Genomic DNA, 27,792 nt, shown 5'->3' on the forward strand with positions numbered 1-27,792 from the left:
CCATCAACCATTCCATCTGTCCTGTCCTCCAAGACTGGTAGCCTTCCTACATTTTTCTCTTATGAAAACCAAAGAAAAATATTAACTTATAATCTCCACCTGTTCCTTAGTTATTTTCTGCATTTTCCAAGCTACTGCATCGACTTCTCTGACCATCTTCTTTCTTTCACTTAAATAACTGAATAAATCTTTCTTCCACTCCTTCATATCTGCTGCTATTTTTCAATCTTCTGTTGCCTTCTTAAACGCACTTCACTGCACTACACATGGTTTTCAAACAACTTCTTCATCAGGCTCTATGCAGAACTGAAGTCAGCCAAAGTAAAATCTTATTAAGATAGCAAAGTCACAATTATTAAAAACAAGGCCCTAAACTCAGTTTTAGTAATCCCACTGTGCTATGGAGTGACCAGGATTGATATCCACTGATCCAAAAACCAGACACACTAAAGTGAATGCTACTTGAAACACATCTCTCTAATATAGGTCTACTTCCAGCATAGGGTTGTACTAAAGTACTCTTGATTTGTTGAGGAGGTCTGGCAGGGGCTGCTGATAGGTCAATAAGCTGTAACAGAAAGCAGACTCTGAATAAAATGAGCTTGTATAACATCTGTAATGCCTAACGATATGATCAATAAACACTTGGACATATTGACTGTGTACCAGTCTACTTGAATTTGTTATTATGACTGCCTTTCAGAAAAAAGCGCATCACATGACATGCATTTCTCCTCTGTGAGTGCTCTAACACACAGACATATACCTCAAAATACTACAGCCCTGTTTTTGTTAGTTATAAAAGATATACTGCTTTATAAACACTCTGATACCTTGAAGTATCCTGAACCAGCATATGTAGATAATTTTTAGATCGGTTTTACACCAAGTATGTAAATGTTTTTTTTTCTCCAGCTCAAATGAGATCTTAGTTTACATTTTACAGATATTTCACTGAACACATCTTTTCAATCTTTAATATCATGACCAGTCTTCAAACCGTCCCTACATCTCATTTTCTTCACTGTTTTTTCAAATCTAGAATATTTAAATCAGGCTATCCTCTCTGAACTTCTGATCTTTCATTTGGGGCAGTTGTGGTTGACCAGTTATTACTGAAAATATGAAAAGGATGTCTTCTTTGTGTGAGACAATACTCAGCTCAAGTACATCTCTGTACCTCTGCAGTGTCTCAGCTTGTAGCAGACTCTTTAAATTAAGCATTCTTTCTTATAGGTTCATAGATTAGTACTCAGCTAACTGCCCTTGCAAGCCATTTTAAGCCTAGCCAAGTATCCCTTGTGAGACTCAAACCCTGCACTTTTTGTTTGTAAGGCAAACACCTTAACCATTAGGCCACCCTCCCAACCCTTAAAAAGAAATATCTGGTTCCTCCTGTACAACCAATGATCTTACTGATTTGTACAGGGTCTCTGGTTCAGTTCAACCAACTACTACAGCTTTAGGCTGATAATCCTGAACATTGGCAGAATGCTGGATTTTCACTCTATTTCTCACTGTAATTCTGACAGTCTTCTGGAAAGGTTTATTGTCGTAATATTTCTGTCTTTGCTGATTTCTACATAGCATCTCTTATTTTGCTTTAATGTTGCAGAGGCCACTAATATGAATTTTAATTTTCTACGTGTTAATAACTGAGCTAATGAGACTGAGATTCTGAAATGGAGTATATTCCCCACATTCCAAAACTTTAAGATGATGAACCCCATAAATATCACTAGTGTTTTCACCAGTTCTCACAGTATGGACAGTTCTCTCCACCTGCATGCTATAGTCAAATGGACTTGTAAATACATGCCTGAACTATCACTGGTGTTCAAAGTTTACAAACTCCATACTCTATGGAGCACTGTCTGATAGGAGAATGCCAGGTATTTCTTTTTTTATAGTACTTGGACAATTATCTACAATATTTAACATACAACTTTTAACTCAACTTCTGGGATCGTTTGGTACTGTGCTTGGCAGTATCTCTTTTTGTGGATTGCTGTTAAAGCACATATTACACACTTCACATTTTTGCACTCCTTCATCTATGCTGATGTTCCTGGACAATATATTGCCTCTTTCTGCACTCTTCTTGCACTTCTGCAATCTAAGTATGACTTATGCATTTTAGCTATCATTTCATTTTTCAATAAGATAATAAACACTTCAGTCTTAAGCCTTGGATACAACTTATGTTTTTCCTGAAAGAAATGTAAGACTGAATTTTTTCTGTCTGATGATTTTTCTCTCTCCCCATCCTCCCACTGTCACTTCCTTCAGTAACTTCATTGTTAAGTCAGCCTCAATACAGCTTTGAAGTTGTAACTCTGTCACAGGTAACTGCAGAAACACCCAAAGGGTGTCTATTTCTTCCTGTAACTCTTACTTCTGTTCTGGCAAACTTGCAATGCTCAACGTGTGTACTGTGTATAGTTACTTTCATGGTCTGTATTTCACTTTTGTGAAATACTTTAACAGATTAAGCACCGTTCTGTGCAATCTTGAAGGTGCCTTGAACACAGACAGAATACACTCTGAAAAGGTTTATAAGCTCATAGGATCTACAGGGTAAATCAGTCCAAGGACCACTAAAGCCATGCCACCTCCCACCCTCATATGGCACCTCCTGCCTCCAGGAAAGTGACAAGATAGATACAGAAGTAATTTCTGACTAGCCATCCACTTACCAAGGTTTATCTTAAAGGCAGTGACAGCTTCTCTCTATTTAATACAAATAGGTAGTTTAGTCCAGAGATGAGGTATGCTTTGTGAGAGGAATCAGTCAAGCCTACATTTGCTGTCTGATGGTGAAGACTTCAGTCTCCTGTATGAGTGTTTATGGTACAGTTAATGTTGTGAAGGTGTAGAAGATCAAAGAGGGTAGGACCCTTCATAGGTTCATACTAGGCTATCTTCCCGAGGGCATTTACAAGCCTAGCCCATCGTTTTGTGGCTTACGCCACCCCTTTAGTATGGGGAACTATACCCATTATTTTGCTGTGCCTCTGTCGAGCAGTGACACTGAGGTAATCCCTGGGGTATATCTGTGATCTCCCATCCATTGGTCAAGATTTCTCTTGAACAAGGCCAGCGAGGTGCTCTGCCTCACATGTACCGGGATTTTTGACCATAAATGTTAAATATTACGACACAATAGCAATAGAAATTCAAATACATTCTTGGTATCCAAGTCTTTAAACCTGTGTTTTTTAGCTATGAATCTCTGGATTCCCACCCCATGTGCTTGAATTAATTTTCCAATACTGACACTGCAGTACAACATAATGGGGGTGCTGTACTCCTGAGTGTACCATCCTTCAAATGAGATATTAAACTGAAGTCCCATTTGCCTGAGTTGATGGTGGTTCTGGTAGACGTAAAAGATCCCAAAGCATTTACTGAAAAAAAAAAAAAAAGAGTAGGGGTAGTTCCCTACTGCCCTGGCCAAGTTTCCGTAAGTCAGTATGAATACCATCTTGAACCTCCCCAGAAAAGAAAACACTGGCCTAGTAGGACTAACCTGATTACAAAGAGAAAATAAAAATCAACAACAGTGGTACAGTCATAGAACTACCTTGAGTAGTAATCAGAAGTCATAACTACAACAGCTTGCATGACTATACCAATTTATTTACATGTTTCAACAGTTTACTAGGTGTGCAGTACATCCCTGTAAAGTCCTGATGCTGCGCCACCAATACGTGCACCTACGAAAATACAAGGAGGCCCCAGGTCTAAATAAATACTCCAAAATCTATTATATTTCTTCTGCAGTGACCCTAACATTTTCGGACACTTTATCTGCATGCCCTACTTTTTTTTCCCCAAAGCACCCTTCTGTTAATATTTACTTTTCTGTGAAGGGATAGTCACATACTTTTCACAGATGATACCTACTGCTACTTCTTCCATTTCTTTGAGCAACTGTAGACAAAACATCTGCTGCTGAACTATTTAAGTTACTCTTTTGTAGTTAGTAGTACAAGATTAGTCTTTAATGCAAATAAAAATCTAGAACAGTGACAAAGACATAGAGCTACACTGAATAATAATATAATATGCAGTATATTGCTAAACTATAGCACAATGTCTGATGCTTAAAAATGTTACTATGCAAGTCATTCATGCTTTCCTACGTAGAGATTTTATAAGAGGAAACTTTGTTCATACAGGGTAACTTGTGGGCATGTGGTATGTGCTAGATTCTATGCAAAGCCCAGCCAATGGTGTATACAAGTGTGCGATACCATGAGTTGAGTGACGGTGATGTTTGTCATTTTTCTAGCCTCACGGTATCATCAGTCAAACAGATATGTTCCTCTGCAATGTGTGTTCAACACAGTCTACCAACATATTTATTTTACATTTGTTAACCAGGTTAGTCTGGCTGAGCTTTTGTCTCATTTTCAGCAGAGACCTGGGGAGAAAAGCTCCTCTGGACTAGAAAAACATTTATTACATTTTAGTAACATAGTAGTAACAATCAGCTATAGGATCTTACAAGCAGAGACCTGGAGAGAAAAAAAAGCTCCTCAGGCAATTCAATTATACAGAGTATTAACATTTGACAGACAAGTATGTGAGTTGTTACAAACAAGGTTTTAAACAATTAGCAGAAGAAAATGTGACTAGTTACAATATTATTTTAGCTGCTTAGAGCAAAATGAGTTAATGGTTAGGCAGATGCTTATTTAAAGTGGGTAAGATCTAGTTGTGTAGGAGGTTAGAAACAAGAAAGGAAAGTAGGAATGGCTAGTAGGAGATGTACGGGAGGTAGAGTATAGGAGACGGACTAGACAGGTAGGTTGTTTTGAGACTGTAAGAATTAAGGGTGGTTGGAGATAGAGGAAGGGAAGAGGTAGAAGAGGCAGGGGAATAGTGTTAGAGATACATTAAGAGTGAGGTGGTGAAATAGGAGAAAGGATGGTGGTTTCAGGGTGGTTGGCTACAGTGGCAAGACCACTTTGTTCTTAGGTATTTCCTTGTGGCTAATTTGAAACTTTTGTTATGCTGGAGGGATTTTATTTCCAAGGGGAGTTGGTTCCAAGTTATAGTTAAAGAGAAGGCAGACTATTTTGGTTTTGGGTTTGTAGATGTCTAATAATTCTTGATTTGAGCTGCGTAGTATCCTAGCAGGGGAATATTTGGATATGATAGTAGAGAGGCTGGGGCAGAAGGAGGGTAGATAGAGGATAGAGCGGATGATTTGTAGTTGGTATAGTTGGAGCAGCTGAGAGAATTCTAGCCAGTCTAGTTGCTGTATTGCTAAACAGTGGTGTGACTTGTAGGTTTGGTTAGCTGAAAATCTGGCAATCTTATTATAGGTAGTTTCAAATTTGGAAATAAGTGTAGAATTTAGGTTTGTGAATATGTGGCAGCTGTACAGGGGTGTTGGGAGTAATAAAGCCTGGGAAATAGTGATTTGGGCAGTGTTAGTTAAGTATTTCTTGCTACAGAAAAGGTGTCCAAGTTTCTGATTAGTTCTTTTTGCCGAGTTAGTAATATGGAGATCAAACTTAAGCTGACCATCTACTGTAACACCTAGCAATTTAGTACTAGATTCAGCTGAGATGATAGTGTTATTGCAGGATAAGATGGTAAATGTACTTTTGAGTGTGGTGATGTTTTTAGGGAGGAAGAGTAGGAGCTTAGTTTTTTTTTTGGATTAAGTATTAGTTTGTTATCACTAAGCCAAGTCTCAATGGTGTGGAAGGATGCCTGGGTAGTTAAGTGGAGGTCAGTTGGGTTGTCAGCAATGGTTAAAACAGCTGAGTCATCAATGTATTGCACAAGAGATGACTGGGGACAAGAGGAGTAGAGCAAGTTGGTGAAAATATTAGACTAGTGGTCCAAGTATGGACCCTTGGGGACTCCCATTTGTACAGTGAGAGGGGAGGATAGTGCAGAGAGCCATTTAACTGATTGCTGGCAGGCTGAGAGATAGCTGGAGAACCAGGAGATAGTAGGGGGAGAGAAATGTAAGTTAGTGTGTTTATCTAGGAGGAGTGGGCGAGAGACAGTGTCAAAGGCTTTAGAAAGGTCAAGGAATAGGCATGAGACAAGTTTATTGTTATCACGAGCTAGGGAGACTATGTTAATGAATGATATGAATGCAGTAGTTGTACTATGCTTGGGATGGAAACCATGCTGTGTGGGTGTGAGAAGGTTTTCCTGGTGAAGGTAATGCATTACCTGCTTGTGAATGCATTTCTCTAGGATTTTTGAGAGTGGAGAGAGTATTGCAATTGGTCTAAAGTTGGATATGTCTGAGGAGTTGCCCCCTTTGTGAATGGGTAGAGTAAAGAAATTCTTCCACACAGTGGGGACATAGGATTCAGAAATGGATCGGTTGATTAAGATGGATACAGGATAGGCAAGAGGTTCAGAGGCAATTTGCAGGAAGTAAGAAGGTAGCTTGTCAACAGATGGGGAGCAAGGCAATCTGCAGGAAGTAAGAAGGTAGCTTGTCAACAGATGGGGAGCAAGGTTTAAGTTGAGAGAGTAATGACTTTACATAGTTAGTTGATACTGCTTTTAGACAAGAGGAGTTAGGAGGGTTTGGAAGAGGTATAGAGTTTGTAGGGGTGCTAGTGTTGTTGATGGGGGGAAGAGAAATTATTATGGAGGTTACTGAGTTTATAAAATGACTGTTAAATTTGTTGGCTATGGGTTAGGAGAGGAAGGGTATCCTGGATGAAGAGTCTGTTTAATAGAGATCCAGAATTTCTTTGGGTCTGATTTAAGAGTAGAGGGAGGATTGGCATAGAAGTGTATTTTGTCATAATGGATGATTTTTTTTTATTTTATTTCTGAGTTCTTTATATTTCTGAAGAAGAGAAAAGGGGTCCTAGTTTTAGTCCACATTTTCCAAATCCTACCCCGGTCTTTCATGAGGGTTCTGGTAGATTTAGTGAGCCAGGGAGCACTATTAGATTTGCTTCTCATCGTGTGAAGAGGAGCAAGGGAGTTAAGAACGTTTAGGAATGTAGTGCTGAATGAGTGGACAGCTTCATCTAAAGGAAGAGTGGTGAGGTAAGACCAATTAATTTTGGAGAGTTGGTGAATAAGAGTTAGGACAGAAATGAGAAAGTGAGCGGGTGGCAATAAATTTGTTAGGCTTGGTAAGGTGGGGAGTATGTCTGGTAACTGTTATAGGGCAGTGGTCGCTGAGGGTATTTGGAAGGGTTTGGGAGTTATGATAGTTTTGAGGGTGGGAGACCAATATCCAGTCAAGAAGACAGCTAGATGGGTGAGATTTATTAATGTAGGTTGGGGTTGTGATTAGCTGCTCAAACCCATGTAGGTTTATACAGGAAGTAGTGTTGGGAGCTTGTATTGTAAGCCAATCAATATTAAGATCTCCCAGTATAATTATTTCATTCTGGATGGTATGTGAGAGGTGAGATAGGATGTTCTCAAGTATGTTAATATTATCACCAGGGGGAATATAGATTGCTGCAACAGTTATGGTATTGAAACTTGTTAAGTTTGAAGCTGGTCAGTAGGAGTTCAGCTGGTGAGAAGGAGGGTAAGTCTAGTGTGGGACTGATATGGGAGAGACAATTGGAGTAGAGTATGGAGACTCCTCATCCTTTTCTTTTAGGTCGATCTAATCTAAGGATATTATAGCCAGGAGGGATGATTTTACTGTCCAGATGGTGTGGTTTTAACCATGTTTCAGTTAGGGTAACTATGTCAGGAGTATAGTTAGCTATCCAAGCATGGAGTTCTTGAACTTTATTTACAAGGCTCCTGACATTGATAGAGCAGAATTGTACTTGTTTTGTGGGTTAGAGGGGTTGTCAGGTTTAGATACAGGGGGTTATTGTTCAGGGTAGTGTCTGTAGAGCCTGGGTTAGGATGAAGTCACCAGATAGAAGTAGAGGTTTGTAATGGGGTTTTAATTTGAGTAAGTAGACTTTGTTTTTTGTTTGTTTTAAAGGGGAGGGGGAGATATTTTTATTTTAGGAATGAGAGTGGTGGGGATAAGGATGGAGGGACAAATTAGTAGATAGGGTTGTGGTGTAGTACTTGAGTTAAGAGTGGTGTTTGAGGGATGGAAATAGGGAGTAGGTAATTGTGAGTGATAGGAGGTGAGGTGACAGAGTATAAGGAGTAGGGAAGGTAAAAGCATAGTTTGAGTTGTAAGAGACATGTCACTTTATGGGATGTGGAAGAGAGGAAGGGGTGGGAGTAAAGTATAGTAGTCTTTGATAGTGGATAGTAGACAAGTGTGGGGAGGAGCAAAGGAGGGAGGTAGTATGAGAACAGGAAGTAGAGGGGTGGGGGATTAGGGAGGAAGTGAGAGGGTGTGGTTGTATGGATAGGTATAAAGGTAATGATATGGGGTGAGTGGGAATGGGGGTAGGAGAGGAGTGAAGTGAGCGGAGCGGGGATACACCTTCCAGATAGAACTTAGCTAAAAAAAAAACTATCAGCTAGTCCAGGGACACTTACTAGAGATGCTACACCTGGAGGGCTTTCAGCTGCAATTAGAACAAATATGGCATCCAGGGTTTTTAAAACCTTTGGTGTATTTTACCTGAGCAATCACTTGGGGTGGGGGAAGGGAGGGAAACCTTCAATTGGAATTTAAAGTAGCAGGGGAGAATCCAAGGGACTCTGCTAAACCTAGCTAATTATCAAGGACAGCCAAGGAAATAAGGTAAACATACAGGCACCCTTGTTCAAGGACTGGAAGGTTTCTCCAAGAAAAACTATGTGTAGGAATACACCACAGGTGGAATTGTATGCTGCTTACTAGTCTGCAATGGCAGATTTTATTTTCTTTTATATTTGCATTCCCTTGTATGCCTTGTACTTTTAGTTTTGTTTCATAATGGATAAAAGACTGTTTACTATAAAGTTTTAGTGCACTTACTGAAGTATGATGTTAACATAACTGGACACCTCTGAAGTCCTGGACAAGCAGGAATGGGAACAGATCAAACTTCAGGTAGCAAAATCTTTCCATGTTTCCCATCTTCATTGTTTTTCTCTGGGGAGAGGAGTATCTCAGTCCACATTTTCAAAAGTGAGCTGTCTTAATAGTATTTTGCCCTGAATGGTAAAGGGTGCTATGAAGCCCAGTGGATAGTAGATGCTGTTTACTACAGACAAAACTCCATGTTTGGTGAAGGGCCTGTCACAAGTTGACATTTGAAATATGAATGCGTCTTGCTTAACATTCCAAAGCAGCCCACGTATGCAGTGCATGAGGGTAATATTAGACCCTAGTTCAAAGTTCTTTAGATTGTCAACATGGTCCTCGGAATGAAAGGCTTAAATTTACCTTGACACTGTTGAAGACCATCTTGTGAAGTCTGAGATTAGATACAGCCAGCATATCTAGGGTTCTGGCAAGGAGGTTGATAGCTTCTCCCTCTGTGGGAAAAGATTTAAGCCTGTCGTCTACATAAACGTTTCTTTCAACAAACAGACATGCATCAGACCCAAATTCCCTTTCACCTTCTTGGGCACTTCTCAATCCGTATATTGCAACTGCAGGAGATGGGTTGTTACCGAACATGTACCTTCATCCGACAGTCTATGACCTTGTGGTTGACATCATTACTGCGGTACCACTAAAATCTGAGGTCGTTTCTGTTGTCTTCGCAATCAATAACACAATGGAACATTTGTTGGATGTCAGCCGTTACCACAATCAATTCTTGTCTGAAACGGATCAAGACCCCAAATGGGATTATTGTTCACATTAGGCCCAGAGGAGGAGGAGAAGGTCATTAAGAGAAACATCTTCATGGCAAGCACTTGAGTCAAAGACCACTCTGATTTGGTCTGGCTTGCGAGGGTGATGCACACCAAAACATGGAAGGTACCAACATTCTTCCCCTTCCTATAGGGGAGGTACAGGTTCAGCATAATCTCTATAAACACCTTCTTCATGAAGTCAAAAAATTGCTTTTTCATTGCAGATTTCCTGTTTAGGGTGCTACCAGTGAAATAAACCGTGACTCTGCAAGCTGCTTATTGTTTGGCAATATCATTCTTGGGGTACAGAATGGTAAAGGTGCCACCCAGATGTTGGAGTTGTCCTGATAGAATTCTTCACTCAATTTTCAAGAATTCCTTATCTTCCCTTGTAGCCACCAGCTGATTGTCTCCTCTCGTGGTATCAAACACCATAATGCCAAGATTATCATCCCAGGAGTCTAAGCCATAGTTGTAGCCTTGGATGACTTGCTGTGGCTTACCATTACTGCATAACCTTTCTTTTACACAGTAGTGATGAGGACAGGGTTCAAAACAAGTACTGTACCCATTTGGAAGAACATACGTCTTGAAGAAAGTAACCCTGTTAGGTCTCCTGACCTTACCTAAACAGACGTTACCTATGACAACCCAACCTGGGTCCAGGCATTGGGCATATGGAGCACTGTTTGGGCCACTGATATATTCACGTACCTTGTGCACCCTCAGTATGTCTCTAACAAGCAGCATCAGGATTTCAGCTACTTTATCAAGGGGTAATATTTGGCCAGATATGACCTTCAAGTGAGGGTGACAAGAAGCAGCTTCCGAGGTAGGGATCTCTTGCCTGTTGGTTGGAATCTGGTTGCACTCGAGATTGGGCAGTGGAATTTCTAGGTTGCTATTGAGAGGAGCTACTGTAAGACTGCTAGCTCTCCTGCCAGAGACTTCTGTGATGCCAGCACAAGTGCCTAGAGTGTAAGGCAGAGCATCCCTTGTTATGCTGATCAGGTCAAAGAACTCTGATCTTGCAAGAGATCGATTACTTTGCTCATCGAGAGTAGTGTACAGTCTTACGGCTCTTTCAGGATGACCCTTGGGGTATACACAGACCAAGCATATTTTTGCACAAGATTTGTCACGTAGTCCTTCTCCACAGACTTCACGACATGTGGCGGCAACTGGAGTAGGAGCCACTGTTTGTTCTACATTCTTCCTGCCTTGCTTTGCCTCAGGAGGGTTAACTGTGGAACAGGGTAGAAGTATGTTGAAGTGCTTGTATCTGATCATCACTGTCACATTCTATGCACTTGATAATGGTTTTACAGTCCTTAGCAACATGCTCGGTGGAAGTGCAGCATTTAAAACATACCTCAAATTTCTAAAGAAGTCCCTTGCGTTCTTGAAGGGTTTTTTTTTCTGAAGCCGATACATTGTCTAAGTGGGTGAGGTTTGTTATGTATGGGCATTTGCGATCTGGGCTTTTGATTTACTTTCTTGCTTTGATCACTCTTGTTGGGGACTGCAGAAAGTGTAGGTAAGACATCAGTAAATTTAACTGAGATCAGACCTCTGTGGTCTTTGTATGAGCTGCACAAGTTTGTAGGCTTAGGATAGGGGGGACCTGGAGCATGGGACTCTCCACAGGAGAAGCCTGGGTCATTCTTTGTCTCTGCAATTTTCCTGATGAATTCACAGAAGAAGGAAAATGGGGGAAAGGAGACTGTGTTTGCTTCCTTGTACTTTGATCCAACTGTTGTCCATATTCCTTGGATATCATATGGGAGCTTTGAAACTATCGGGTTAACCCCATGAGCAGTGTCCAGATAACCGAGGCCTGGAAGGTGTGTGCCTTCCATGACTAGCAGTTTAGAAAGGAGATTACTAAGCTCTTGAAACTTTAGAATGTCTTCGCCAGATATCTTCGGGAAACTTTGTAGCCTCTTGAATAAAGCATCCTCCAGGGCTGCCAACGCTACGCTCCAGTCTGTCACAGGCAGCATTAAGACCCACAGCCGGGTTAGCAATATGAACTGCCTTGAGATGCTTAATACGTTCAGAGGAGCTGGGACCAAGCCACCTAATGAGCATATCTAGTTCTTCGGTAGCTGTAATGTCCAGATCAACTGCAGACTTCAAGGTGGATTTCCAGCCTCTGTAGTTCTCAGGTCTGTCGTCAAACCGTGTGAGGCCAATTTTGATAAGATCTTTGCAAAGCATGTACTTTACAATCTGTGACACTTCTGTGTCTTCAGACTTTAAGTGAGGCACTGTTCGTCAAACAGTGTTGATTACATTAACAGCGGCACCATTCCTGAATGTCGTTGAGACGTACAGTGGTGCAAGGGCATTAAGCTGAGGAACTGGCCAAGTGTTCACGAGTACAGGAGCTTGCAATGGTGCAGAGGCTCGGTTGACAGGAGGTTGGTGACTACCTCCATAATATGGTAGGTTAGCTTGAGAAGGGATAGGTGCATCGTACTGAACTTGGTTGAGAGGTGCTGCAGCAGTAGTCACTGGGAGTAATAGTTCTAAGGAAGTGTCTCTGGCTTTGGAAGCATCAGATAAAATGGAATGCTTGTTGCTTTGGATGAACACATAGTCTGTAGTGCGTTTAAGTCTCCATGTCCACTGGACCTATGCTGCCTTTGTCACTCCCACTAGCACCTTGCTCTAGAACTCTTACCCTTGCCATAGCTGTGGCATGTTCACACTGTTTTTCTAAGTCCTCTATTTCAGCCCTTTTGCAAATAGCTTCAGCCTACCCTTTTGCTTCTAACTGACCCTTCCTTTCTGCAAAAGCTGCCTGAATCTTTGTAGCTTCTGCATCAGCACAGGCATTGATACGTTGCTTGCTGAGTGTGGAAGATCTAGACAGCAAAGACCTACTAGATCTGGTGGAGTGTCTGATAGATGCAGAGGGCTGGGATCTGGATTCATGGAGTTGTGAAATCCTGACTTCAGCCTTAGTCCTTGTTTGTAATGCCAAACTGTCCCTGTCAGGATTAAGCTGATCAAACCTCTTTAGTTCTTGTGCTTCCTCAGTGTTATATCTCTGCAATAAACTGACATTTTATACATAGTCTCTGATAGCTTTGACAGGTAGCAATAAACTGCTTGAGTGCACCCTCTAATTGCAGTGCATCATAAGCATGTTGAGAGAGAGCAGACATACAGTTCACAGTCTTAGTCCATGAGTAAGCAAGATTGGATAACAGCTCTTCCCTGTCAGTCTCATAATTCTGTGTTGCCTTCCATGTAAGCTTAGAGATGCGTTTTGCTGTTACACTTGGGTCAGGGATTTGATCTTGGTCTGCAAGAAATTCTGCACTGTGCTGTGTATCAGCCTCTGCTGAAAGTGTAGTGCTTTGCTGAGACCATATCTCTCAACCTCTTAAAACAAGAAATCTGGACAAAGCCATAAATAATGGGGGATAAAGGCCCAAAAACAGGGACACTTTTTAAATATTGTTCTTACATACTTAGAAAGTTGATAGAATAACATATCTTAAATTAGCATGAATTTTCAGAAGGATATGAAGTCTGAAACTCAAATATCTATCATTATTTTCTGACTTCAGTCCTTAATGATTTGCCAGTAATTTGTCAGAAAACCACAATTTTATGAGAAACAGACCAAAATATTAGGCAAAAATCTGGACATTCTGCGAAAATCTGTACAGTTGAGAGGTATGGCTGAGACATTGTGCTGGTAATAAAAGAATTAATGATAAGGTATTTTCTGAGACAGAAAAAAGTATCAACAATGTATCAATTCTGAGCTAGGCAGTGCAGAAAAATGTCACGTTCAGTTTCAAAATGCTGCAAGCAGGATTCGGGGAAGAATAAAACAATTTATCTGAAGATACACGCAGTGCCCACAACAAATACATATATGGGTCTACTTTGATTCACTGAAAACTCATTTCACTTTATATCAATTCACCCTCAAAAAATCGGTGATAACTCAAATCACTGAAAACTCATTTTACTGAATCACATCACTAAATGTAAGTACTTTTGGGCAAATAAAACTTATATGCCCTTTTCCCCACTGTAGTGCGATCTTGAATTAGTATACATAGTTGGGGGGGGTGTGGGAGGCGTAGCCTCCCACCTTCTTAGCTTTTATATTTATGAATCTCACTTCATTGAAAGCTAACAAAATACAACTAAAAGGAGGTGGGGGGATGTGCCCCTCACCCCTCTCAACTATATATACTAACTCCAGGATCGCACTACAGTGGGGAAGAGGGCATACACATTTTATTTGCCCAACAGTACTTACATTCAGTGAAATGATTCACTGAAATGAGTTTTCAGTGATTTGATCTTGCAGCAATTTGCTATGAGTGTTTTGAAATTCAGTGAAATGAGTTTTCAGTGAATCAAAGTAGACCCCTCTCTCTCTTTATATATATATACATACACACACACACGTATATATATATATATATATATATATATATATATATATGTGTGTGTGTGTGTGTGTGTGTATATATATATATATATATATGTGTGTTTGTGTGTGTGTGTATATATATATATATATATATATATATATACACATATATATATACATATATATATATATATATATATATGTTGAGTTTTTCGGCTTTTCCCGATTAGGGGTCGCCACAGCGGAACTCCGGTCCGCTAATGATTGGTAGTTGATTTTTACGTGCCAAGTTACCAGCCCTGATGCACAACCTTCAACGAAGGTACGCCCATTCACGCATGTCTCCACGCAGAGGATGCTCTGAGAATCGAACCAGACAGCGTCTTACTGTGAGGCGACAACGCTACCACAGCACCACCACCGTGGGTAAAACACAGTCCTTGCAAACAATCACTGCTAAATTGCTGACTCACCAAAGAATTATGCTGTGCAGATAGCATCTTGCTGGCATGAACAGGCCCAAGTGAACAAATAAATCCTTAGGAGACAGGCCTACTCTCTAAACTTAAAAGGCATTAGAAAATGTTTCAATAGCTGCCCTGTACTCTAAGACTGTTCTGAAACTTCCATAATCTGCCAAACATATCCACTCTTTGTAACTTATTGATTAAGCAAGCTCTTTATGCAACTAAGAACTATGTAGGTATATAATGCAAACTTATTCTTAAATTGCACTTTCAAAGTCCATCTACAGCACCCCACTGAATATTCCAAAGTGTTCAATACATTATTTGACTGTTCTCCCTCCCGTCTGTGAATAGCAAGTATAATCTCCTAATCTATAGTAAGATGTATTGAGAAATTTACTCACCACCACAGATAGTGTTAGCAGACAGTGACTCAACCAAAATGACACCTGTGGAGACCGTTAAATAGTTTAATTTCCAAACTGTGCAGATCTTTATACAAGATAACATTCCAATAGGTCAAATAATGATGCTTTGATACACTCCAGAAATAGACATGTGGCTGCAATGGAGTCTAACACACAGACACACACACACAAACGGAAGAAAATGGGGGAGAAGGGAGGAGTTAGCTAACACAGCTAGGCTACAGGAAAACAGCTAGCATAAAATACAGAAAAGTAATTTCTTAGCTCAACAGCAAATACACTAGCATGTGTAAGTTACCATCAATTAACTGAATCCACCCACCATCGCAAAATTCCACCTTTATTCAAAGATGTACTGAAATCATCCACATTCTTGAACAAGTTATCTGACTGAAACAAAATCAAAACAATGTTAAGGCAGTCCAAAACTGGAACAGTATGAATCAACTGAAGAGATAAAAAGAAATGAGAACTCGTTTTCCTAAACAGGAAGCTCAGGTCCTACTGGTGGACAGCCCCAGTCAGACCTGCTCTGAACACTATGGTGTAATTGAGCTATTTAACAAAAACACTTAAACTCCCTCTAGCCCATCTCTGAAACAGGTCATGCTGACACACCTTCAGCTGTTTCACAGATTAAAGATCGATTTGTTTTTACCATTTCTTTTTTTTATGATTATGTCCTCATCTTGTAAAGCTGGCTTTTTATTCAAAAAGATGTAGTTTTTACTTTATAATATAGGTCCACTGAAATAACTAAAGTTTAATAAACTGGTGTTTCTATTTAAATTGTCTATTTACTTCCTGATTTCATGTCATCCAGCCCTGCTTTCTGATGATGTAGTAGTACGGAGTAAACGTCTGTAGTGGGTAGGCATATATTTTGCAGAATGTAGCAGAGTACAATGTAACTAGAATGCATCACATTCAGTTACACAATCATAAAATAAAAAATAAATAAATGCAGCTATATTCAAGCAAAAGGCAACAAAAGTAACATGGAACGCGATAAGATTCTTAGTGGATGCATAATGCTTGGCATACACTGTAATAATACAAATGCCATACTAATAAATAATCGTCAACCAATTGAGTGATCACTTTTAGGCGAAAAACTATGGATGTGTGAATCACGACAACAGACCTACTGTGCATGGAGTCTGTACGTTACACCACAAGGAATCAATTCTGTAAGAAAAACATTTGGAATAATTTGTGCATCTATGAAGAAGACGATGCAGCAAAGTGATCATTCCACATACAACTGTTCGCAAAATTGCAACATTGTTTTACTACACTGTATGCAAAGTGCAATAAACTTTAAGAATTTATTTGTAATGCATGGTGTGCCACAATTATGTTCCAAAATCAAGAAAAAGAAACTTGTTAAGAGCCTCCCTAGTGCAAGACCCAAACTTAACGGCACCCATGTTCAGGTGTAAAATTCAGTAGTAATTGTTCTACCTTTTCAGATCTGGCTAAAGTTACCCATTTATACTAACTTTTTGCTCACTCTGTATTCAACCTCCTGTAGAAAAAACTTCTATAATACTTGATGCTTTATAGTACTCTGGGGTTTTCCCTCCCTTTGTTTTCTTTTATGCTGTAACTCTTAAATACAAACTGTTCCAAGACTTAATAAGTTGATGGACTCCATCCATATTTCATCACCAGCTATAACATGTGTATCCCACTGAGCCAAACCTTTAATCTATTACTGGAGATATGGATAATTTCCATCCCTCTGAAAAGCAAGCACTATAATTTTATTTCCAAAAATAGTTACAGGCCTGCAGTTTCAAATCTTCAACCCATATCACTACTATCGGTTTACAGAACACACATGAAAACGCTGTATCCATTCACATTCTATATAGTACAAACTCTTAATTTAACAATTCCAAGCATATGTTTAGAAAAGGGTGTACCTGTACTTTTGCTTTCTTGGTAACCAGCTTTATTATCATACCATGCATATCAATACAGAAAAAGTTTAGATTAGTGGGTCAATTTTGTTGATTTATGCAAAGCCATTGTCAGTGCCCCTCAGTTTTTGGTTAAGGGACTGAAGTTGCACATATTTTTACATAGTGTTCTGACAATTATTTACTCAACAGGACAGGAAGAATTTTTACCCTGCTTTAATTAAAAAAGTATACAAGAGCCCATTTTCAGCCTTAGCAATTCTCCGTTCTTATGTTTTTTAAGTCTGGTGATAATGTAAGTGCAAATCACTAATGCTGACCATCTTTAGATCAGACCAGTTATCTTCTTGCATTCTGTCTCAGAATGGAGGGGCCCCTATAGCCTTTTCAAGACAATTTTCTGATAAGCAGCTGGGAATAAATGTTTTTGAGACCAAAGCTACACTGCACAGTTCTGCTTCAAAAAGGATCAAGTTCCAAAGGTGCTACGTAAAAATACAGGGTTTAGTTGTTTCTCCCATTAAATGCATTTCTGTTATTCAGCCACCTCTGTACTCACCATTTCAAAACTGCAAAAAGTCTCACATTACATATTTTCTAGGAATTTGTCTCCCTTCACTCCTACATCATACTGCTGATCCAAACAAAACTCCAAAGAATAAGCGGTTTCTAATCACGCCTGCCTGCCTTCGGTCTTACTAGAAGCCATAGAATCTAATGCTTATTTAGCTGTATGTTGAAACAAAGATAATTCACAAAAGAGTTAAATTAAGCTTGTTTAAAGTAGATGCCTGCTAGCCAGCAGTCAAAGATAAAAAGAATTACTGCTATTCCCCTACAAGTACATTCCAAAAGAATTCATATGGCTATCTGCAGCTGAGCTGTACTAATGTATGAGCAGACTTTAAAATCTTGCAGTTATGTTGACAGCTTGATTGCAAATGTGGGTGCACTTTGAGAGAATAAGATGGCAGTGACAGTATTTTTATTTCTTATCCTAGTGGGACAAACCCAGTCAATAAAGGATGGATAAACAGAATGTGTGTGGAAGGACAACTAGGGACATTTTTGCTCGTTACAGAAAATACGGTAGAGGTACCACCTGAATAATTTAGGTTAAAAGTTAGGGTCCAAATCTGTGACTCATGATGCTTTCGCCAACTGATGCCAAATCACTGTCTCTGTAGAAATGGCAACACAGTTATAATAATTGGGGGGATACGGGGGCAGGGAGGCAGCTGTACCAACTGTGTACACATGCAATATTTTGCACCTTCAATTAGTTTGGTTTTGCACTCCAGTTCATAAACCTATAATCTTGCACAGAATTTGCCAGTTCTAATTACACTAAGTTGGTTCAAAATAAGAGAATGTTCTTACTTAATGGTACATTAACTATAAGTTAGGATGGTAGCTCATTATTTTGATGTCTAAAGCGGTATGTCTTCTGAAATAGATAAATTGCCAAATGGAAAGTAAATGTCGTTACATTCTGAAGCTGAAGAATCTGTAGTTAAGAATAATTTGGGTGGCTATTTTATCTAACCAATCTTCATTTATTTAGTAACCACATCCATTCCTAACAGCATTACAACTGTATATCTAGTTTTTTGCCAACACACTTGCAATAGTTTACAGCTCAAAAATCAATTATTTATATTCTTTGCATTTTCTTCCCATTTAAAGAAGACTTTTTTCCCCCTAACTTCAGGGACCAATTCCATTTCATAGCCACAGATAGCCTAAAAGATTTAGTAGCGACTTTCCTCCAAACCTATTTGGCCTAGATTTCTTTTCAGGATTAAGGCGTTTTTTTAAAGCTGTGAAATATCCTATTTAATATATTAATTTTATAATTCCTCTATGAGGAGTGATTTACATTTGTGGGTCATTTACGCACTTATACTAGTATAAAAAGATAATGCTGTGGTTAATACTATCCGAAATATTTCTAAATTCAAAAGTCTAGGTGTATTGATGTTACCGAATGCTTTGTACTCGGTGCTTAAAATTAATCTTGGCTGCACCATAATCGATGTTCAGTACTGAAAAGATGAAGACAAGTGGACAGCAATGGTTGTTTTTTTTTGTCAGCGATGTCTCAGATATTGTTCCCCCAGAAGAGTTTTGATCCATGTGCTCCAAATTATTATTTGTGTTTCACACAGTCCTTCAGCTTGGCTGTGAGATACCTGACTCACTCCTATGTCTCCAACTTCCTCCTAGTACAACCTGGTAACAGGAAAGGGGACCTGGAAATCCTAAGTACAACTACTATCAGTCTCCCTATGGAAATAGCCATTGGTGGTCCAAGATGGAAACACAGAGCAGAACTACAACCAGCAGCATCACATAAGCTGAACAGTAAGATGCAGGAGATGGCAAATTAAAATTTTTGTTTGGCAGAGACAAAAAGGCCATTTTCCTTTATGATATGAATTTGCCATGTAAACCCACTATTCCACCTTTTTTTTTTTTTTTTAACAATACAGGTGCTGGAAACAGCTGGTACTGAACACTCCAGTAATAACAAAGAAGGGTCATGGCTTCTCCAGATGCAAGGAAATGCAATGGGTAAGGAATGGCTTTAAATATAAAAAGCACTAATGTGTAAAGGATTGACAATGGAGGACTTGGCAGCCCTTCAGTATCACTGTACAGGAGCCCAGGTATGGGGCACTGCACTTCAGAAACTTATTTTTAACATTATAATCACTATTCATATTAAACGACACACTGAATTTTTAAACAATGCAGTTTATCAAAGAAGCTTGACACAGGGGAATGGAATGTCAAGATTTCATTTGTTGAGTCACCAACAATGGAAGTTTGGAAACCCCAATGTCACTGTACAGGAGTTATGGCTTGAAAGCAGGGGAAATTCAGTGGGCATACAAGGGATTCTGATACTTAGAAAGAAAACAGCACACAGTTTGCAAACATCTTATTTAAGCGACTCATTGTCACAGAAAGTGGCTGTGATAACGAAGACTGAAATGCATGAGGCAATCCTAATGGGGCTGCCATCAAACTAACATTTGTAACATTGCTTTGAGGTTCTTACATAGAAATGCAGCTTATATTCCACACATTCTTGCAGGACCACTTAGCAATGTGGTGTTGATACACTGCACAAGCAATACAAATTGGGAGGAAAAAAAAAACAGGAGACAGGCTTGTTTTCAAAACACCAGTGATAAACTAATTTGTGCAATTACTAGCGTGAGACCAAACAGCTCCTCCTGTGAAAGACAAACTATTGGCATACCAGGAATTTTCCCCTTTTCGTGTGCAGGTGTGATGTCACATTTGGTGTCTGTAGCAGAGTGGAGTGCAGTGTGCATCTCCATCCAGCACATTGACAGGTGTAGGGTAGAGGTGACTTGCCACATGAAAGAAATGCTGTTTTGCTATTATTTGTACTCCTAAATGCTGTTCTCTTTCAAGAACCTTGGCTCATTTGCAATTACACTTGTGTGAGGTGATCACAAATGACTAATACTTATCAGGATGCCAAGAAAACCAAGCGCTTTTTTACCTAAGCAAAAGAAATGAATCGGGGGTTTATTTATTTATTTACATTTGTTAACCAGGTAGTGTCTGACTGAGCGGAGATCCGGGGAGAAAAGCTCCACAAACAAAAAGAACATTATTAAGGTACAAGCAGTAAACTTAGTTTAAGTAGTACATTGCTAAGCATATGTAAATGAGCTTAAAAATATTATAGCAAAATATAATAACAGAATATAATATAAACATGCATGTCTCAGGGATATAGGAGTACTTTTTTTTTTTTACAATATATATGAGGTACATAAGTCATGTAAGCTTTACAAGGTGAGTCACTTCTGAAAGACCAAAATTGGTCATGTAGTTTTAAAAGTTACGTCATCTGAACGAACAAAGATTAATAAAGATAAGAGATATTGGGATAGCCCTATGTGGGATGAGCACTACTTGGGTTAAAATGTGTGAGATGAGTAGGAAAAAACAGGAAGAATATTATTTGGGAAAAATACAGGGGCATAGCCAATTATCATTTAAAAAATCTTTCAGGGTAGTTTTAAATGTGGACAGGTTGGGGTTTTTAATTATCTATTGAGGAAGGGTGTTCCAATCTTTGGCTATTTTATGGTGGTAGAGGGAATCTTTGTGATAGTTGTGAGACTGGGTTACTTTTAGCATTAGTTTCTTGGATGACCTGAGGAGTCTACTTTTTGTGTTTGGCTGGACTAGGTTTGATAGAGCTGGGCAGTCAGTAGGGTTGAATATGATTTTATGGGCAAGTGAAATTTGTTTTAGTAATAATAGGTTGGGAAGTTCTAGCCAGTTGAGCTGTCAGACAGCAGTGCAGTAGTGTGTTCTGTGGGGGTTGGTTGGTGACAAACTTAGCTATTCTGTTATAACAGGAGTCTGGTATATTTAGGTTGGTTTTTGGTAGGTTAGTAAAGGCCTCAGAGCAGTATAGGAGGCTGGATAGCAAGTGGTATCTTGCAGTGGCCAGTCTAGCTTGTTGTGTAAGGTAAGGTTTAACCCTGTATAGAGCACCTAGTTTAGAGTGGATTTTTTTTGATGGTCAGACAAGACATATTTATCAAATTTTAGTGAGTCATATATGGTCACCCCTAGCAACTTGGTCTGATTGGTGGGATCGATTTTTGTACCGTTGTTAGATAGTATGGAGAGGGACTGGGTACTGGGTTTGGAAGATTTATTAGAGAAGATTATGAGCTTGGTCTTATTTGGATTTAGGGTGAGTTGGTGGCTGGTGAGGTACTTTTCAATGTCTTGGAATGATGACTACATTTTGTGTTGGAGTTCTTGTGGGCAGTGGACTGAGCAGATAAGGGAGTCATCTGCATATTGGTTGATGGTGGCATGTCGGGTGGCAGTATATAGGTTGCTGGTAAATATTATGAAGAGGAGAGGCCTAAGTCTGGAGCCTTATGGTACCCCCATGGTAACTGGTAATAGTGGGGAGAGTCTGTTTGCCCATTTAGTGGCATGTTGACGGTCGGATAGATAACTGTGAAACCATGTTAGGGGTGTGGTATTGAGATTGTATGTGTCAAGTTTGTTGAGGAGCAGCTGATGGGACACTGTGTCAAAAGCTTTTGACATATCTAAGAAAATGGCTGAGACTAGCTGTCCTTCATTTTAGAGGTGGCAAATGGTCTCTGTAAAGGTTATGAGGGCTGAGTTAGTACTGTGTTTAGGCCTGAAGCCATGCTGGGTGCTGGAGAGTATGTTGTTGGTAGTGAGGTGATTCATGAGTTGCAGGTGGATACATTTCTCTAGAATTTTGGCAAGGGGGAATAGAATGGCGATGGGACGGTAATTAGTTATGTCTCTAGATGGGCCGCCCTTATGAAGTAGTATGATATGAGACATTTTCCATAATCTGGGAACGTACTGCTCAGAGATAGAGTGGTTTATTACTAATGATATGGGGTAGGCAATGGATAGGGCAGCTAGTTTTAGGTATTCATTTGGAAGTTGGTTGGCAGCTAAGCAGCAGTGTTTTAATTTACATTGGAGTTTTTTATGTAGGAAGTTGGAATGGGAATAAAGGAGATGGAATTTGCATCATTAGCTCAACTCTACATGCTACAAACAAGGCAGTTATTGCACATTATTTTAATTATACACTTGTACATTTGCAGCACAGTAATACATGCTTTGTGCTTAGTAAAATGTTTACCCTACATCACAAACAATCTGATCTTGGCACTGAAATGCACTCAGATGCCAAGCCAAGATGCACCCAGACATAAAGTCTTTCTGGGGTCAAACAGTTCTTTAACCTGGAAGAGCCAAGCCTTGACAATTGCCTGATGAAATGCAGGTTTTGGTGAGGGTTTTGAAGAACTTGGCTGAGCAGTTCCAGCAAAAAACAAATATTGCTTACAGATGGACTCTCAAAAACCTGTAATAAACCAACACTCCCCCAACTTTCCATTTTTATTGAACATGTACAAAATTTACTGCTCAAGACAGTGATATGTGAATATGTCACAATCAGCAGACCTACATATAGTTTTATACATCCACCACTTACATAGATGGCCTCTATATCTGTGTTACTTAATGAGAGCCAATTTTCTAGGTGATTAAAGCACACTATTCTATTAATCCTGCTGTGGTTAATGTAAAGTATAAAAAGACAAAACACATACTGATTATCTTTATGATTATGAAAGATTTTTTTGCAGCAATTTTAACTCATCTAGATACAAACCTTACAAAATGAAATCTGTTTTTCTACATTTTGATTTTACCCTCAAGTGACTCAAGCACTAATTACTTGTGACTAACTGCTACCCAGACAATTTTGAGGGTACCAAAGAACTAGGCAGACACTAGAAAGAGGGCAACAGTGAAAGCAGTTGTAAGACTTCTACTGTATTTATTTTTGTTACTTCTACTTCATACTATGATGCCAAGCAAGATATTCGATCAGCCTTGCCTAATATAGAATGTAGTCATGTGCATCACCCACACCACAAACACTATGCTAGTCTGAAGTCATTTTTCCAGTTACTTCCCTCTCATCCTCTAATTGTTTTATTAATGCAATTACTTCCTCAGAAAAAAATGCCAACCATGTATTATGACACGAGGTACACAATCCCCCCAACAAATCAAGACATACAAAAGGCAGACACTATCGTCTGCCATCACAGGCTTGGAAGTTTACTTAATGGCATTGGCCACATTAAATGGAATTACAACAGTAACCATCAGAGTTCATTATTTTATGGAAAACTGCATCTCTGTTATCAACACTAAACCCTTCAGACTGTTGGAAGTAAATTTCAGTCATCTGCCAGCTCAACAACATTTTCACAAAGAGCAAATGCGTTTATACGGATATCAAAATTCAAATTTATCCTTACACCTTAGGCACAACCTATTAAGTTGAGAATAAGGGATTAAACCAAAATAAAGAATGATATTAATTCCCTGCCTCTCACCCACTCCATCACCTCTCTTAGCTCATCATCCCTCTTCTCACCTGACCTACCTTCAACTCACACAGAATTCTTACCACTGGAAGTGAGATTAAAGTGAAGGCAGGAAGTGAGCAATTTATGTAATATTTGAGTAAATGACAGTTGGTTAAAAAATAAACATATGAAAATTAAAAATGTCAACTGATTTATTTTCTGTTAATGTATGTGTGCCTTAGGTGATAACTCCATACATGTGTTTATCCTTCAATTAAAAGATCTATCCACTATCACAAAATTCAGCTTTAACTCATAGCTATATCCCTGCCACAGACATGCTCAGTCACGTTACATTCTTATTCTTTTTTCAAATAGTTCACAATGCTGATTGCTACTGCATAAGTGCTGCATTTTTAATTTATTTTTCTATTTTTCCAGGTCTTCACTGAAAACGGGCTAAGCCCAATAGGGCCAACATTGCCACCAAAATGTAAATGAACAAATCTTTTGAGTTAATCAGGTAAAATCCACTAGATCAAACAACCGGTTTTCAGGAAAACCAGGGCAGCAGTCTGGTTATGTGACTTGCGCCTAATGGGGAAACGCAAGGTCTTACAGGACAAAGCAGCCGCAGTCAAATTTGTCTCTATACCCAACAGTCCAAGTTACAGTGGTGTGGACTACGTTATGGTATACATCCAGAAACCTGAAGTTATGCACAGCAAGTGCTGAAACACAGTAATAAAAATCTTTCAGCAGCTCCCACGATAACTGAGGGAGAAGTAAAGTTTCTCAACTTCTTAAGCTTGGTGCCGAGCTCCTTCCAAGCCTTTTATTGATACCAATAATTATCTAATTATCGACCGTTATTGTTGCTAATATGAAAACGCATGTTTTCAGCCATAACACAACTGACAGCATGCCCCCGTGGGTTATCAATGTTCCTTCCTGACAGCATGCCCCCGTGGGTTATCAATGTTCCTTCCTGACAGCATGCCCCCGTGGGTTATCAATGTTCCTTCCTGACAGCATGCCCCCGTGGGTTATCAATGTTCCTTCCTGACAGCATGCCCCCCATTGTTTTATCAAATGTCCCTTCCCTAGCGGTATGCACTGCTCACCCAAAAATCTGACCCAAGTGTCCCGGTAGAGGTCGCGTTCTTCCTTAACAGTTCCCATCCTGCAGGATCAGCGTTGCAAGAAAATCAGAAAGCAGCTCGCTCCACAGTGTCGAGGTCACAATCCGTAGGACTTCCGGGTATGACTTGATTCCACCCAACCACTCAGACGTCGTAGGCGGAGGCGGTCCCTTAGGTTTGGGTACTGTGGAGGTAACCGGTGCTGAGGCTTGGGAGGTTACGTATTGAGTTACTGTGCAGTAGCTGTCAATTTATTTTTTCTATGTGGATTACACATTTACCAGCTCTCAAAATGTGGAAAAAAATGGCCAAAATGTAGAACGCTTACTAGCTAGGAAACTCACAGGATGGTTAACTTAAAATGTATATGTATAAAAAGCTATTTTTATGAATTATGATTTAGTATTAGTCATTATGGATATCCGTAAAAAGGAATGTCAAAATTCCACAACTGTCATCTGTTCCTGTTTTTAACAAAATATTTAGCATATGACCATGGCCCAGGAAAGCGAATTTGGGCTGTACTGCTGTGGTTGGAAGTACCGGAAACAACAGTAGAATTAGAGTAGGTTTTGTACAATTATACAATGACTGGGTATTAATATTCCAAAATGAGCATGCTGCTTGGTCAACCCAATCAGCGTGCCCATTGTAAATCCTAGCATATATTAATGGAAAAAGGTCTGGTCGCCTGGACTTTTTCAATTGCTATATACTGTAACAGAGAGACAGTACAAAGAAATCATCATCATCATCTTTCGGCTGTTCCCATTAGGGGTCACCACAGCGGGTCATCTGTTTCCATTTCTTCCTGTCCTCTGCATCTTGCTCTGTCACACCAGCCACTTGCATGTCCTCTCTCACCACATCCATAAACCTTATCTTAGGCCTTCCTCTTTTCCTGTTTCCTGGTAGCTTCATCCTTGGCATCTTTTCCCAGTATACTCAGCATCCCTCCTCAGCACATGTCCAAACTAACAATCTTGCCTCTCTGGCTTTGTCTCCAAACCTTTCAACCTGGGCTGACCCTCTAATATACTTATTCCTAATCCTGTCCACCCTCATCACACCCAGTGCAAATCTTAACATCTTTAACTCTGCCACATCCAGCTCTAACTCTAGCCTTTTTGTCAATGCCACTGTCTCCAACCCATATAACATAGCTGGTCTCCCTACCCTCTTGTAGACCTTCCCTTTCACTCTTACTGGTACTCGTATGTCAAAAATCACTCCTGACACTCTTCTCCACCCACTCCATCCTGCCTGTACTCTCTTCTTCACCTCTCTTCCACACTCACCATTACTCTGAACTGTTGATCCCAAGTATTTAAACTCATCCACTTTTGCCACCTCTACTCCTTGCATCCTCACCATTCCTCTATCCTCCCTCTCATTCACACACATATATTCTGTCTTAGTCCTGCTGACCTTCATTCCTCTCCTCTCTAGAGCATATCTCCATCTCTCCAGGGTCGTCTCCACCTGTCCCCTACTCTCACTACAGATCACAATGTCATCTGCAAACATCATAGTCCACGGGGACTCCTGTCTGATCTCGTCTGTCAGCCTGCCATCACCATTGCAAATAAGAAAGGGCTCCAAGCTGATCCTTGATGTAATCCCACCTCCACCTTAAACGCATCCGTCACTCCCACTGCAGACCTCACTGCTGTCACACTACCCTCGTACATATCCTGTACCACTCTTACATAATTCTCTGACACTCCCGACTTCCTCATACAATACCACAACTCCTGTCTAGGCACCCTGTCATATGCTTTCTCTAAGTCTATAAAAACACAATGCAACTCCTTCTGACCTTCTCTATACTTCTCCATCAACACTCTCAGAGCAAACATCGCATCTGTAGTGCTCTTTCCCAGCATGAAACCATACTGCTGCTCACTAATCATCACAACCCTTCTTAACCTAGCTTCCACTACTCTTTCCCATAACTTCATGCTGTGACTGATCAATTTAATCCCTCTGCAGTCACTACAGCTCTGCACATCACCCTTATTCTTAAAAATTGGTACCAAAACACTTTTCTCCATTCCTCAGGTATCCTCTCACTTTCCAAAATTTAATTAAACAATCTGGTTAAAAAATCCACTGCCATTTCACCTAAACACCAACATGCTTCCACAGGTATGTCATCTGGACCAACAGCCTTTCCATTCTTCATCCTCTTCATAGCTATCCTTACTTCCTCCTTGCTAATCCATTGCACTTCATGATTCATTATCCCCACATCATCCAACCTTCTCTCCCTCTCATTCTTTTCATTCATCAACCCTTCAAAGTACTCTTTCCATCTGCTCAACACACTCTCTTCGCTTGTATATTTCCCTCATTATCCTTTATCACCTTTAACTACTGAACATCTTTCCTAGCTCGGTCCCTCTGTCTAGCCAATCGTTACAGGTCCTTTTCTCTCTACTTGGTGTCCAATCTTTCATACAACTCTTCATATGCCTTATCCTTAGCCTTCGTCACCTCTCTCTTTGCCATGCACCTCATCTCCTTATACTCCTGTCTACTTTCTTCATCTCTCTGACAATCCCACTTCTTTGCCAACCTCTTTCTCTGTATACTTTCATGTACTTCCTCATTCCACCACCATGTCTCCTTGTCATTCTTCCTTTGTCCAGATGTCATACCAAGCACTTTTATAGCCGTCTCTCTTACTAGCTGTGCTGTAGTTACCCAGCTATTTGGTAACTCTTCACTGCCACCCAGTGCCTGTCTTAACTCTTCC

At 39.9% G+C, this 27,792-nt stretch overlaps 1 protein-coding gene across 1 annotated transcript in view; it reads right to left on the reverse strand.

Annotated features, from left to right (window-relative positions):
• MTFP1 (mitochondrial fission process 1) overlaps nt 1-25,219 on the reverse strand; it is a 139,277-nt gene extending 114,058 nt beyond the window's left edge. Inside the window, exon 1 of the mRNA XM_044065649.1 lies at nt 25,017-25,219. Within this exon, the coding sequence (XP_043921584.1) occupies nt 25,017-25,074 (58 nt within the window). The 5' untranslated portion in view covers nt 25,075-25,219. The remainder of the gene's footprint in view (nt 1-25,016) is intronic.
• Between the last annotated feature and the right edge of the window lie 2,573 nt (nt 25,220-27,792).

Source organism: Protopterus annectens, chromosome 1.part0 (genome assembly GCF_019279795.1).
Source record: "Protopterus annectens isolate FY-2018-M chromosome 1.part0, PAN1.0, whole genome shotgun sequence".
Lineage (NCBI taxonomy): Eukaryota > Metazoa > Chordata > Ceratodontiformes > Protopteridae > Protopterus > Protopterus annectens.